The following is a 15,114-nucleotide window of genomic DNA, read 5'->3' on the forward strand; positions in this document are numbered from 1 at the left end:
AGGCCAGTAAGCCTAACTTCAGTCCCAAACAAATTGTAAAGAACAGAATTATCAGACACATAATTGCAGATGAAATTCTATATTGATAAATGCAAGATAATGCTCATTGGAAAACATAATCCCAGATACATGTACAAAATCATGGAGTCTAAATTAGCTGTTACCTGGAATCACTGAGAGCTGCGTTATGTAATAGAGCCTCAGAACTCAACCTTTATACTGTGGCTGAAGACAGTAGTGGCTGTGAGAGATGCTGTCCTGGAGGAGCAGTACTAACTTCTGACCGCAAACCATGAGTGGAGGACAGCAGGAGCGGTGTGCTAAAGGAATATTTGTTCATAGGACTGTCAGATCTGCAGGCGGGGAAACTGAGGCAAAGAACATTGCCCAACGTACTGTGGAAGTGGGGATTTTGCTTTGTATTCATTCACCACGCAGCTGATTTATTGCGTCCTACCTTAATGCTGTTCCTTTTCTCGTATAAGTTTTCTTTGTTTCAATGACACAGTTACTGAGGACTTGCGAGAGAAGATTTGCCTGTTAAGGGTGCCTAAGGAGGGGGATTTCGTTTTCCCCAGGCTTCTCGGTGGCCAGCGCGTTTGTTCATTTCACGCAGAACCTCTAGATATTTCAACCAGGTCCTTGCTGCTACTGACAACACCTGGCAGAAGGAGTCCCTTAGTAACTGGTCTCTATGGAACGATCACAGGACTTCAAGGGGGTATGTATGACTGTTTTCTATCATTTAATTAAAACTAGGGCTTTCGTTTGGGCCTCATTCTGTTAAATAGATTGAATAATTATACAGTTCATTTTCCTTCTGCCACCAAAGCTCTCATTAAAGCCACGGGGAGCCTGAAATGTCACTACTATCTTATTCCTTCCCAAGTACCTGCAGATTTAGGATCCCAGCTGTGGGCTCTGCACCATGGTGCACAGAGGCCCCGTTCCCTCCCTGCCTCCATGGCTATTGTCTGGCTGCATTAATTGTGTTCCAGTAGGGTGTGGAGCTCTGTGGGGCAGTGACCCCACTGGCCCCAGACAGGGCAGAGCCCAGATGGCGGTGCTGGCCCAAGAAAGAGAGAGCCTCCTGCCCGGTGGAGAAAGAAGCCCGGATGTTCTGAGCCCCTTGGCCGAAGGCTGGACAGCGCAGGACACGATGCTGCCTGGCAGCGGAGGGAGACTGGACTCTGGGTGAGAGAGAGCGAGGGGGAAAACGAACAGCGAATGGGGGCCTCTTCTCCTCTGCAAGGATCTCTTATGTTGACCCTAGGGAGAGGTCTCGTCCCCCATCCCACAGGTGGATTCTCACCCACCCCGGTCCCACCATTCCTGGGCACTTGCAGATGACCTTGCTCAGAACCCTCTCGGACAGCCTCGGTGGGCCTGAAGCACCCAGGCTTTCCCCTACAGCGGGATTCTCACCCCGCCCCAGTCCCTACACACTAGTACCTGTAGCGTCCCCACGCAGAGAGTCCCACCGCTTCCCCGCAGAGGGAGGGTGGGGTCCTTAGTTTTCCCTAGATAGAGGGTCACCCTGCACAGAGCCACCTGCTGCCCACCAGTGTCCCCTGAGCAGCCCCGAACCGGGGTCTCCGCAGTCCCTTGGTTCCGACAGACCCTTCACGGGCGCGGACCCGACCAAACCCGGCGGCCTCCCCGCCCCCTTTTCGAGCCGCAGGCAGGCTGAGCTCCTATTGGTCCGGGCGGCGGAGGGGCGGAGCATAACACGAGTCCTGAACCCGGCCACGCCTTTGGAACCGGGGGGAGGGGGGGGGCGAGTGGGCTCCTGCCGGGCTTGCTACGCCCCGTGCGCCGCGAGGGGAGGGGTCAGACCGACTGATCCGCTGCCCCGAGCGGCTGAGCCCCGGGCTCCCCGCCCTCTGAACCCGCCCCCCTCCCCCGGCGGCTGCCTGAGCCCCGGGCTCCCCGCCCTCTGAACCCGCCCCCCTCCCCCGCCGGCTGCCTGAGCCCCGGGCTCCCCGCTCTCTGAACCCGCCCCCCTCCCCCGCCGGCTGCCTGAGCCCCGGGTTCCCCGCCCTCTGAACCCGCCCCCTCCCCCGCCGGCTGGCTGAGCCCCGGGCTCCCCGCCCTCTGAACCCGCCCCCTCCCCCGCCGGCTGGCTGAGCCCCGGGCTCCCCGCCCTCGGAGGAGGCCCCGCCCCGCAGTGGGGGCCCGGCGGGGCTCTGGCTGACCGGACCCCGCTGTCTCTGGCGAGAGACTCGCTCTGCGCTGCAGGGACCGAGCCCGGCCACGGGTCCCGGCCTGGGGCTCGGTCCCGGGGAGCCGCTTCGGCCCTTTGAATTCTCCCTGCGGAGCGGGAGGGAGGCGAGGTCACAGCTGCCACGGGACCAGCTTCCCGGGGGAGACGCGGTGGAGCGGGCGCCTCTCGCTACCTGCCGCCCGGACCTGCCCATGCGCCGGGGGGGGGAATGGAAAAGTTTGGCTCGCAGATTCTTTCGGACCCCCCCTGCCCCCCCGGAGAAAGCAGCCGCCTCCCAGCTGTTGCTCCTACGTGGGGGGCGCAGCTCGGAGGCTCTGGCTGCTGGGGGGAGCATGTGGCCAAGCGGTGCCAGCAAACCCTAGCAGAAATCTGTGAGGGGGGGGCACCTGACCGTAAATCCCTTCCCGCCCCCCCCCCACCTCTCCTGGCATCCATCGGGGAGGTGGATTAAGGGCAGCGGCGGGAGAGCCGCTCCGCCGAGGGGCCGGGCTGAAGGGCTCCCGCGGCGCAGCTGCAGAGATCGGGGAGGCTGGACCTGACTCCGGCGGGACTCAGCATTCGCTCTGTTTCCGTCCGACGTGAAGGCGACTACGGAAATAAACCCTGTTACCTGATCCCAGCTCCTGGGTTGTCTGCCATCCTGGGACTGCCCTCGGGAATCCAGGTAAACCGCAATCGGTCGAGGTACTTATCTGGCCCCCACCACTGCAGTCTCTGTGCACCTCCTGGTTCTATCCCCGCCATGCTTGTGAAGGAGGGAAGTGGTGCTGTTCGTTGATAGGGGCCCTGGGACATTAAATGACTAGCCCCGGGGCACCGAGGGAACTGGGCCCAGATTCTTAAAGGTATTTAGGCACTTAACTCGCATGGAAATCAGTGGGAGTTAAGCATCTAAACACCTTCGAGGTCCGATCTGGGCCTTTGTGGCTGAGTTAGGAACAGAACCAGTGACTTTCCAGGCTCAGTTCAGTACCCTACCTACCAGACCTTCCTTTTCTCCCACTTGAAATGAAGCCGGCAGTTACGCTGCCCCCTCCCCACTTTTATATATGTGCATATTTTTTTCAGTCGCACATGGATCACGGGTATGATGTAAATCCACTGTCTTCAGATCCACAGCCAAGACCTGTTGTGATTAACGACCGGCATAAAATACCCAAGGACACAGGTCCCAGTTCCTCCTCCTGTTGGTGGTGTCCTGGAAACGAGCTGTGTGTCCCCGCTACCTCTACTTTATGGCTGTTGTGGCCTCCCAAGAGATGGTGGGGAAAGGGGAGGCGCCTGGGGCATTAGTTAGGTTGGGTTTCTCCCTGTGGACGAGGTCCTTCAGCCTTTGGCAGCGGGGGAGTAGCGGCAGGAGCTCTGAAAGATGATGGCCCCGGTGAGTGCCCACAGAGATGTGTGGAAAGGGGACTCTTCTGGCTGTAGCGGGTGGGTGTGTCTATTGTTTGTTAAGCTCACGTGTGTCTGTCTCGTTTATGGCTAATTTTACCCCTTCCTTTGGGTGCTTTAGGTTTCCTTTTTCGGGGGAGGGGCGGGCAGAGAGAAGTGTGCCGAGAATAAATGGCTCCTGCCAACAGCGTGTTTCGCCTTGGCAAAAGTAAACCGGAGCAGGGCCAGGTGCACGCTACAGACTTACATCGGTATCACTGCCTTGCTCGGGGGCGTGACAAATCCGCCACCGCCGTGCCGCTAAAAGGAGCGCAGTGTCGCTGCGGATTGTCTGCGGGAGAGAGCTCTCCCGCAGACAAAACCGTTCCACCCCCCAGGAGCAGCAGCAGGTCCCTGCACACAGAGCGCTGCTCACACAGGCGCTTTTCGGAGTTAAACTTCTCAGAAGGTGTTTTTCGGGCGTGCGGGTGGGGTTTTTGTGTTGGTTTTTTAAGCCCCCAGAAAGACAATAACAGGGCTGTTCCTCTGAAAAGTGTAGACAAAGCCTCAGAGTTTCCCTGCTTGCTAAGTGGAAGGAGGAATAGCTTGTTCAGGGTAGTTAACACCTTTCAAGGGGCCCTTTTTTGAGGTGAAGTGGCCTGTTAACCCTCCTCCAGCCACAGGAAAGAAAGTAAAGGGGCGGAGGGGAAAGCGGTTGGGGGAGGTGGTTAGCGGGTTCCAGATTGTTGTAAATAAACCCTCAAGCCGGTATCTTTATTCTGTCCGGGATTTTTAGTGTCTAGCAAAGTTATGAATTTCAACTCCCAGGCCCGTCTTCCTGAAAGTGTTGTGCAGGTTTCCTTCGAGGACCAGGGCTGACAGATCACATACAAGAGTGATTGCTCTGTGAGAAGTGCTCACCCACAGACGACGTGGTGGTCTTGTCTTATCATTTTCCTGTTCGTTTGTGAGCATAGTGATTCTCTGGTTTCACCCACATCGTTGTTGTGGGGGCGTTTGGTGCGCTGGATGAGGTAAACCACATGTTGTGATTGGCATGTGTAGGACCCGTGGCTCTCGAAAGGCGTGTTGGTCCTTGTGGCAGTGGAGATGTGTCTGCAGGTTTTGCGTCTGGTGCTGCCGTGAGCTGGTGTGTCCTGGTCTGTGGGGAGCTCGCTTCTGCTGAGGAGCTTGGAGAGAGATTAGGGGTAAGGCCAGAAGTGGGGCTTCAGGAAAGATTTCTTTCAGGATGGGGTTCCTATCGAGTATGGGTTTTAGTTGTTTGATACCCCCTATGGGTTGCAGCGTAGGGTGTAGTAGGTGAGCACTAGGGGTGTGCGGTCGGTGGGGGTTTTATTTCTGTATTGAAGCACGTTTCCTTGGTGTATCTGGGTGGCCCATTCCACGATGCGATGTACTTCTCTGGTGGGGTGTCCCCCTTTGGCGAAGGCGGTTTTGAGCGTGTTAAGGCACCTGTCCCGGACTGTCTCCTCGGAGCGTATTCTGTGGGATCTGAGTGCCTGCCAGTAGACCACAGATTGCTTGGTGCGTTTGGGGTGATTTCTGGATCTGTGAAGATAGGTGTGGTGATCCGTGGGTTTCCTCTATGTCTCGAGGGGTTCCTATGTCTGTAGGGTTCCAAGCTTTGGCAAACACTGTCCTCTGCGTGTCCTTGTTTGTCCAAAGGGGAGTGGGTGGGGTGGCACCAGTGGGTTTTGGAGAATGTCAGGTGTGTGGGGCTCTTGGCACCTTGCAGGATCAAGGCCTTGGAGTGTATCTGTAAAATAAGGAGAGTGTTCTTGTTGGTCAGGGGGACGTTTTTGCAGGTTATAAAACGGAACGCTTCTGTGTAGACCTGAGTAATGGGGTTGGGGGGAGGGGGAGAAACTTAGCTGTGGGCAGCTGGTTCCACCGTTGCCCATTCTGGGGCTTCTCCCACCTTTCTGTCCAACAGCTGGTACTGGCCACAGTCGGAGACGGGGATAGCGGAATTGCAGGCAACCCCTTTTTATTGTTTTTGTGTAAAGTCAAAGAGGCAGCTTGGAGGAAAGGGACCTGAGAGCCCTCTGTGGCTATTCAGCTGCAGAGAAGCCAGAGGACTGACTGGTTTCGCTTCTCAGATGATATTAGCAGGTAGCAAGGAATGTCTGAAAGCCACTCAACTGCCCGCAAAGCTCAGTAAAGGCTCTTCGAGTTGTTCTCTGAACCTAAGTGGGAGCGGGACCCACACGTTTGGGTTTCGGAGGGTTTGTTCTGTTTAGGGGACAAGGGAACTATTTTGTTCTTAGGTAAAAGATCAGTGACTGGTGGGTGCCGGTGCCCTGCATAACTATACAATAGGATCACCACAGCATTTGCCCCCCTACCAGTGCAGAAGGTGTTACTCACCTAATTTTTCTAACCTGGAGAAGTCTGATCTCTAGTTTTATGGCCCCCTGCCCCTCTCAAAGGAGCAAGGGGTGGGGGGGGGGTGGAACAGACTGAGGTCTGTGGAGCAAAGGCTGCTTCTCAAGCTATGTCTGTGCTGGGCCTGACACAATGGATCTGTAACCTCAGCTGGGTTCCCAGGTGCTACTGTGCTATTACTATTAATAACAAAGACTCCAACCCCGTAACTCTGCTCGTCTACCTCTTTCCTGCCTTTAGTCTTTGTTGTAGATCTTGAATCCTTGGTGCCAAGGAGCTCCTTGTCCCCCACTGACTCTGGGAGGGGAAGATGCAGAAATCTAAAATTAACATCTGCGCTTAAAACAAAGCTGGTCTTTCAGACTCTGCAAGTGTGAGAATACTTCCCTTCTCAATAGTGCTTTTCACCCAGTCGTCTGGTATCAGTCCGGCTCCGCGAGATGGAACAGGATCTAGCTCCTGTCTTTGGTACTGAGTGGACCCCCATTACAATAGCATTTGAGCCCCTCGCAATCTGCAGGGCATGGCTGTTGTTCCCTCCATGCAGGTGGGGAACTGAGGCACAGGGAAGCTATGCGACTTACCGGAGGTAACAAAGGGAGTCTGTGGTGGAGCAGGGAATTGCACCCAGATCTCCTAAATCACAGGCCGGCCGGTGCCCCACCTCAGCTCTGCCTCTTACAAAGAGGGACACCGCACCCTAAGCCAACACACAGCTCAACTTTTTTTTTTTCCTCTCTTCTCTCCCCACTTCCCCCCCCCCCCCCCGTTTCCCCACTGGTAGTTTCCCCGAGGGGAGGTGCAGCGTTCCTGGAGGTACTGCAATACCAGGTCGACGTGTGGCGTGGATGGAGCAAGCTCCTATTCCGTCTCCCTGGCGGAGCAGAGCTCAGTACATCCAGAAAGGTGCATATATTTCACAACGGCAATTCTTCCAGTTGTTTGTTCCTATCTCCTGTGACTTTTTGTGGAGCGTGCATGAGAAGATCCCCGTAACAGAAAAGAGAAGTCCGGTTCAGTTTCCACTGCCTTAGCGGGTGACGCGCTGGAGAGCTGCTTATCCCTGTTCCTGCGCTCTGAATATAAATCGGTCTCTGAGGAGATTAGACTCCAAAGAGCTTCTGAGGGGCAGGTCCGCTCTAGCTCTGCGGAGAAGAGACCGAGACTGTTAAGACTCTGGGGGTTCCCCGTTTGATATTTAAGTATTGAAAACGTGCCATTTATTGGGGAGGGGCTGTCATCTCAAAGGTTCCTTTGCCTTTCCCTCCCTTCCTTTCGCTGCCTCTCAGACTAGGTAAAGCCGCAACAATGGATTCCTAGATTTTAAGGGCAGCAGGGACAACGGGATCATTTGATCTGGCTGCCTGTTTAACACAGGCCATAGAATTTTATCCGTTTTCCCCTGTACGGAGCCAAATAACGTGCTGGACTATGTTGGCGTGCAGGCCTGATGGCTGGAGAGAGGGAGAATACAACACTGCCCTCAGCAGTTTCTTCCTCTAAGGGGGCACCAATGAACATGCCCCAGCTATCAACTCGGTCGCGTGGGAGCCCTGCAGATGTAGGTGCTTGTCTACCTGGGAACAGTTCCTGCCATGGCCAGAGCGGAATAGCTTTGGAAGCGGAGTAGTAATTTTGGGGAATAAAGTTGCTTTTATTTGGAACAGAGTGCCCGTGTCGGAGGGTGACACTGGAAGAGCTACAGCGCAGTGGTTACTCTGCTTCTAGGAGGCCAGTCAATGCCCCCGTGTAGACGAAAGGCGGCAGCCTTCGTGGGTCACAACAGCCAGCTCTGCTCGCTCTCCAGAGCTCACTTCATTTTGGCAGTTCTCTCTCTCTCTCTCCCTCCCTCCCCCGTTGGGGCTGGTTGTGATTTCACAGCTTGGTGGAAAAACAAAAAACTGCAAGGGAGGGGGAAACAACTCTCTCCCTGAGCCCTGGTCTACGCTTCCAATGGATGTTGGTGTAAAATGCATTCCCTGAGTGACACCTTCTATTGACCTAGCCCCATCCCCCCGGCTGTAGACTGGTTTCTCCTAGGGAGATGGCTTGGGCAATGGATTTCTCCCAGCCAGGGGCTCGCGCTCCCAGTGCTGCAGCTGGGCCACTGAAGCATTTAGGGGAGACGCTACCGAGGCGGACGGGAGAAGCTCTTTCAGGGGCATAGGTAGCGTCTCCACAAACCGTTGCCACAAACCAGCCTTTCACAGAAGAAACAAGGAGGAGCCCTTGGGGCACCTTAGAGACGAAAACATTTATTTGGGCATCCGCTTTTGTGGGCTATAACTCACTTCATCAGATGCATGGAGTGAAAGGTACAGTAAGCGGGTATAAATATACAGCACATGAGAAGATGGGAGTTGCCTTACCAAGGGGGGGGGGGGGGCGGGTCAGGGCTCAGGAGGCCACTTCCCAACAGTTGACAAGCAGGTGTGACTATCAACAGAGGGGAAATTTACTTGTTGTAGTGACCCAGCCGCTCCCAGTCTCTATTCAGGCCTCCTTTGATGGCGTCAAATGGAACCAGAAGTTAAACAGGAGTGTTTTGAACTTCTGTTACAGAGGATGGGGGCCCTTGCGTGCTGGGAGCAGTTCCACACCTACTGCCTTCACTTGAGCTTACAAATCAAAACACATGGACCAGCTGTTGGGTGGGGAGAAGAATACACCCTGGCTATCCGCTCATCAGGCGGTTATTTTTTTTTTCTACTATTGAAGGTCACGTGTCTATAAAGAAGTATCTGCCTGATAAACCCCTATTCACGCCTCCTCCTGCTAAAGGCACTCACCGCGCAAAGCAGAGTCCCGGCTTTTTAACTACGTCTCCAGTCACACAAAAAGCTCTCCTCGCCCGGCTCCCAGGATTACAACAGACCCTCAACGCAACCGACCCCCCCACCGCTCCCCACGAGCAAACTAAAGAGTTGAACGCCTGGGGATTAGAAAAGAAAGAGAGCGATTGAGTCTGTTTTTGAACCACGATAATGTCCCCGAGGGGAGGTGCACCGTTCCCGGAAGTACTGCAATACCGGGTCGATGCGCGGAGTGGACGGAGCAAGCTCCTATTCCATCTCCCTGTTCCAAAAATCCATTTAATATATAGTCCTCGGATAGAGGACGTATCAGATATTAAACTGATAAGAACAGATACTACACTTGATCTTAGCCAAAAGGCCGAGAAGCGATACCCTGCCGCTGAGCTGCTCTGCGGCCCACCCGTTCCCACCGCTCTCCACGCCACGGTGACCGCTGCCGCTGAGCGGCCCTAGCGCCACAGCCATGCTCCGACCACTTCCACTCTGCTCCGACTGCCTTTGCCTTCCCGCTCCATGTTCACCAGTCAGAGCCAACCGCCTCCGGCCGGAAAGTTCAGCTTCAAAACTGCTCCATTCCCCCAGCTCGTTCGCGGTCGCCTTGTCACTCGTTTCTCTGCCCGGAAGATTCTCTCTATTTGCATGAAGCCGGCCCCTTCGCTGCAGCGTGCTGACGGCACCGGCTTGCTCACCCTGGCCTCGCGGCCCCGCTCGCGCCCCCTGCAGCACGCGCGACTCAAGCACTTTTTTTTTTTTACCTTCCCCGCGGGAATTCAGTGCGCAGGGCACATGAGCTGCGCCTCTCTTCGTCCTGCCGGAAGCCTGCAGGTGGCGCTGTTACACACCGGGGAGGGGCCACCCTGGGGCCTGTGCTGGGACCCGCACCTGAAGGGGGGAACAGCAAATTGCGGCTGCCGGCAGGCCCCGCCCCCCAGCTCCCGGCGGGCCTTGCGGCAGCGGCCGGCGCCTCGGTGCTCGGGTCCCGGCATGGAGCGGGGCGGGCTCGCGCTGGAGCTGAAGCTCTGGGCGGCCCGGGAGATGGGGCTGCCCCCCGGGAAGGTGCCCCCCGACGGGGCCTTCCGCCGGTGAGAGCCCCGGGCCCCCAGCGCGGGGACCCCCCCTCGGACCATCCCCCCCGGCGCGGGGCCCCCCCGTCTCCCACCCCCCCGGACCATCCCCCCCAGCGCGGGGACCCCCCCCCCCGTCTCCCGCTCCCCCGGACCATCCCCCCCAGCGCGGGGACCCCCCCCGTCTCCCACCCCCCCGGACCATCCCCCCCAGCGCGGGGACCCCCCCCGGCTCCCGCCCCCCCGGACCATCCCCCCCAGCGCGGGGACCCCCCCCGGCTCCCGCCCCCCCGGCTCGGGCCCCCCGGCTCCTTCCCCCCCCCCCGCATGCTCCCGGTCTCCTTTTGTTCCGCGAGTTCCCGTTTCCCTCCTTGTCCGCGGGCTCCTGCGGCTCCCCCCCCCCCCCCGGCCACCTTTCCCCTGCTCCTTCGGGGTCCCCGCTGCGGGGGCGGCCTCCCTCTCTCCTCGCGTCCTGCCCCCCGGTCCTCCTCCCCCCTTTGCCCCCCCCTTGCCTCCTCTGCTCCTTGGTACCTTCCTGCCCCAGCCCCCAGCCCTCCAACTTCTTCCCCATGGGTTCCCTGACTGCCCTACTGCCCCCACATCCCCATTCACTGCCCCTTGATTATATCCCTCCCAGCTGTGGGGCCAGAGGCGCCCCCCACACACACACTCCGCTCTCCCCCATAAAAGGGCCTCCCAGCCCCCTGCCAGGTTACCCCCGAGCCCTGTGAGGTTACCTGGATGAGCCCGGTGGGGGGAGGGAAGGAAAAGGGGGTATCCAGCCCTGGGGCAGGGACGTGGGGGGGGGTATACGGCCCTCAACCAAGGGCCACCCATGCTCCTCGTAGGGGTTTCCGGTCGCGTCCCCGTGGGGCTGATGCTGTTGCTCTGTATCCCCAGGATGTGCTCAGGCCAGTGTGCGGAGATCTGGAGATACGTCACCCGGCACGTGCACCACCAGAGGTGAGAGGAATGGGGTGCGGCGCCTTTCCCCTCAAAGGGCCGCTGGCTCCCACCCGGCCCCAGGGCGGGGGACTGGCTGGCTCAGGGGGGCAGCAGCGGGGAATCGGACATGGGGCCTTCTGCTTTTCAGGTCTCCTCCCAGAGCCAGGGGTAGAACCCAGGAGTCCTGGCTCCCGTCGTCCTCTGCTCTAACCACTGGACCCCCTCCCTTCCCAGAGCCATTGCTGCTTCTGCAGTAGATTCACCCCTCTCTCTTTCCTCACAGGAATGTGAAGAAGATCCGAGGGAACTTGCTGTGGTATCCTTTCCTCGTTCCCCTTTGCCGTGGGGGCTTGTTACTATGGGCAGCTTTTTCACCAAGGGGCCCATCCAGCCCAGTGTCCTGCCCCGTCCCTGCCTAGACCAAGCCCCTGGGCCCATCCAGCCCGGTGTCCCCTATGCCCTATAGGAGCGGGTTTAATTTCCTTGCCGACCCTTGGCTGGCGTCTGTCTCCTGGCCTTGGACCTCGAAGCCTGCTGGCTCCGAGCTCTCCCTGACGTCTGTGTGTCTGTCCGTCTGTCCAGGCCTCTGTCACTCTCTACGTTCAGCCTCCTTTACTCAGGCCTTGCGTCAGGTACCAGCATCTGGAGGAGGCAGAGGTGAGGGGGCCGGTGGAGACTGCTGGGTGGATAGCGGCGTGTGGGTGAGGGCTGTGGGTGGGATGGGACGGGACGGGTGTTGTGGATGGGATTGGGTGTTGCTGTGGTGGGTGGGGGAGTCGGTAGGGGATGGTAATCTGGACTTGGAGGAGCGGGGAAGGGGATCGGGGTGCTGTGGGATGGGATAGAGTGTGTCAGGGTAGGGATGGGGTCGTGGGGCAAGGTGAGGATCAGGTGGTGCTGCGGGGTGGAATAGGGTGGGAGCAGTGGGTGGGAAGTGAGTCGGGGTGGGATCGTGGTGCAGAGGGGTCCTATGGCATGGGATAGGGTGGGGGAGAGTGGGTGCCTTGTTGCTGAGCTGTGGATCTGGGAGATATGGGGAGGGTGGGGGATTGGGATTGGGGTGCTGCAGGGTGGAACAGGGGCCTTGCCGTGGGGTGAGCAGGATGCCTGGGTCTACAGCCGTCGGTGTCTCCCCCTCCCCACGGGGAAAGCCCAGTGGGTCGGAAGCAGAGCAGGAGCGGCGCCAGCAGCTTGCCCAGGGCGTGGCCCGCCTGCGTGGGGAGCTGCAGCAGCTGGACCTGCAGATAGAGACAGCCCAGCGCGAGGTCATGGCTGACGGTAAGGGGGGAGCCCCAAGGATCTGGGAGGCGGCGTAGTCTGTGCCTCCAGCGCTCTACCCCAGGCCATTGCTCTGGGGGTGGAGGGCACAAAGTCCACCCCAGTCCTCCCATCTGTTCTCCCCCAACACCCAGTGGGATCGTCCCCCTGCAGCCCAAATCCATTTCCCCCCATTTCTTCGTGGGGGGCGGGGCAGGATTGTTCCCCTGCCCCGCCGTCCTTGGGGGTAGCATCTCCCCACGTGGTCTCTTCCCCATCCGCAAGGTTCCCGTGGTCCCTGGGGCTGCTGATTTTCCCCCTATGGTCCCTCCCCAGACAATCACCTGTGGGGTTCACACCCGTCACCTCAGGACTCCTGGGTTCTGGGAGCGAGGCAGGGGAGTGGGAGAGGCTGGGAGCCAGGACTCCTGGGTTCTATCTCCAGCTCTGGGAGGGGAGTGGGGCCTTGTAGTTAGCGTCTGGGGCTTGGGGTGGGGTTTCCCTGATGGTCTTTCTGCTCCCACCCCGCAGAGGTCTCCCTGGAGGCGGCCCAGGAGCGGATCCGTGACGCCCAGCGCCGCTCCCTGCTGCTCAAGGCCTATGCGGCCCGCCTGGCCGAGGAACGCCAGCAGCTGCAGGGCAGCGTAGCACAGCTGAGGGGGCGGCTGGAGCAGCTGAAGGACATCAGCAGGTGTGTGGGGGGTGGTTCCGTCCTTAGCGTGGGGTCCCCACTGCTCCTGGTCGCGTCCCCCGGAATCCTTTGCTTCTGAAGCACTATCCGGTGGACATCTCTGCTGGGCAGTAGCTCCCAGAATCTTTTGCTCCTTGGTAGGGGGTCCCATGGCAGGTGGCATTAGGGATTGGGGATTGCCTATCCTGGGTAGCATCTCTCAGTATCCTTTGCTCCATGGCAGGGTCCCGCTGGGGATGGGGATGGGGGGGGGGTGTCCTGAACTGTGCTCCCCCTTCCTCTCCCGCCCCTCTCCCTCCTCCCCCCGCAACCCCCCCCGCCAATTTTCACAGCCTCCTCTGGTCTCTGCAGAAAGGCCAAGGTGGAGCTGACGGTGGGAGGGAAGCTGCCTGCCCTCGGATTTGCTGGCTTGGAGCCTGAAGTACTGGTGAGTTGGGGAGAGGATAGTGGGTAGATCCTGGGCGGGGGGAGTGGAATTTGAGAATCCTGCTCCCCTCTGCTAGTTGGGGGTGGTGATCTGGGGATCCCAGTCCTGGATCTCATGGGGGGGAATCTGGAGATGCCAAGGCAGGCTCTAGTGGCTAGTGACAAGGGGTACCCGGTAATCTGAGCCCTGTGAATGCCAGCATGGGGCTCTGGTGATCTCCCTGTGGGATTTGGCGATGGGGTTTGGTTGGGAAGGAGGAGGGAATCGGACTGAGCCTGGTGCCGAGCCCCGGGGAGAGTCTGTCGGGCCATTGGCAATCAGGTCTTGGGATCCTGAGGGATCTCCCTGAACCTGGTGCCTGGATCCCAGTAAGGGGGGAGGATCCAGTAGTTCCTGGTGATCTGCAGCTTTCTTGAGGGCCGTCGTGTCTTCTCCACCCCGGTAACCCGTCCGCGTGTCTGTCCCTGTCTCCGCAGCGGGACGTGCGGACGGCCTGCCAGCTGCGCTTCCACTTCCTGAAGTCACTCTTCGAGCACAGCACATCTGGGGCCGTCCCGTAAGACCCTGTGAGCTCCCCTGCCCTCTCCTTCCCCCGTGCTCTGTTTCTGACCCGCCTCGTGTGTCTCTCTCTTAGCAGCAGGACAAGCGAGGAGCTGCTGGACGCGTCCTACCAGCACTGGCTGAGCACGGTGGAGGTAACGGGCGGGGGGAGGGAGGAGCAATGGGGTAGGGACCCTGGGGACGGCTCGCCTGCTACAGAGATGCAGCCACCTCTGGGAGGGGCAGCTGGGCGCCCCTTAGCGCCGGGCTGGGGCATTGAGGCAGCCCTGACTGCCAGGGGAGAGCCCCCTGCCCTGCTCCCTGCAGCGCAGCGCCCTCTAGCCCCGTATGGGGCATTGGAGCCAGCCGTGAGGGAAGGTACAGCGTCCCTGGCCCACTGTGGCTCATCCCACCTCTCTGCCCACGCAGGCCATCGTGGGTTCCCACCCTCCCAACCATGTCCTGGCAGCCCTGGAGCACCTGGCCCTGGAGAACACCCTGCAGATGCAGGAGCTCACCAGCCGCGTTGACATTCCCCGCGACGTAGAGGCCCTCAAGTGGGTACCGCTTGCAAGCTCAGGCAAGCTCCCCCATCCCCCACCTCTTCCCCCAGCCTGCTGGGTGCCTGCCCCGTCTCCTCTCCCTCCCTGCCGCCCATCAGCTGAGGGCCCTGGCAAGGGAGGGGGAGCCACAGCGCGCTCCCTGCTCCGGAGAGGAGGCGGAGAAGAGTTGGGAATGGGGCCTTGGGGAAGGGGGGTGGAATCTGGGCAGGGGGCTAGGAGCACCCCTACGACCCTAGCCCCTGCCCCCAGCCCTCTGCTCTGATGGCTGCACCCCCCCATGAACTCAGCCCTGACTCCAGCACCCTGCACACATACCCAGCCCCCCTGTCCTGACTCCAGCACCCCACACACAGCCCCAGCCCCCCCATGCCTTGGCTCTTGCACCCCCCACATTCCCACCCCCACCCCTCGCACCAAATGGGAGCTGCCCAGCTACGCACTCCTCACCCAAACCTCCTGCCCTAACCCTGAGCTCTCTCCCTCATTCTAGCTCCTGGCCAGACCCTACACCCCAACCCGCAGCCTCCTCCTTCACTCCCACCCTCAGCTCAGTGCAGAGAGAGGAAGCGAATAGGCTAGAACCAGGGAGAAGGAAGGTACCCACTCTGTGTGGGCGGAACCCAGATCCCAGACTGGAAGCGGGATGAGTGGGGCCGGCACCCGGGACCCTGGCTGGCAGGAACCGGCGGACGGAACCCAAGACCGGCAGCGGGCTGAGAGGTGCCCCTGGGGAGAACCTGCTGGTTAAAGGAATTAAAAGCCAGCTGCCTCGTGCGGCTGCGGGTCTGTTCCCGGGAGCTGGGGGGTCAG

The 15,114-nt window shown here is 59.5% G+C and overlaps 1 protein-coding gene and 1 non-coding gene across 2 annotated transcripts; one reads left to right on the forward strand and one right to left on the reverse strand.

Annotated features, from left to right (window-relative positions):
• The first annotated feature begins 2,721 nt into the window (after positions 1 to 2,721).
• Positions 2,722 to 14,878, forward strand: LOC140902586 (HAUS augmin-like complex subunit 5). The gene is made up of 10 exons (XM_073322825.2): positions 2,722 to 2,888; positions 10,782 to 10,844; positions 11,110 to 11,142; positions 11,459 to 11,483; positions 11,946 to 12,104; positions 12,615 to 12,774; positions 13,126 to 13,201; positions 13,678 to 13,757; positions 13,836 to 13,896; positions 14,171 to 14,878. The coding sequence occupies exons 5-10, from the start codon at positions 12,095 to 12,097 to the stop codon at positions 14,564 to 14,566; spliced, it is 783 nt and encodes a 260-aa protein (XP_073178926.2). The 5' UTR covers positions 2,722 to 2,888; positions 10,782 to 10,844; positions 11,110 to 11,142; positions 11,459 to 11,483; positions 11,946 to 12,094; the 3' UTR covers positions 14,567 to 14,878.
• LOC140903020 (U2 spliceosomal RNA) lies at positions 8,997 to 9,187 on the reverse strand. Its single transcript, XR_012156146.2, has one exon. It is a non-coding gene; the product is annotated as a U2 spliceosomal RNA (small nuclear RNA).
• Positions 14,879 to 15,114: the final 236 nt, after the last annotated feature.

The sequence above is a fragment of the Lepidochelys kempii genome, chromosome 24 (assembly GCF_965140285.1).
Source record: "Lepidochelys kempii isolate rLepKem1 chromosome 24, rLepKem1.hap1, whole genome shotgun sequence".
NCBI classification, from domain to species: Eukaryota; Metazoa; Chordata; order Testudines; family Cheloniidae; genus Lepidochelys; species Lepidochelys kempii.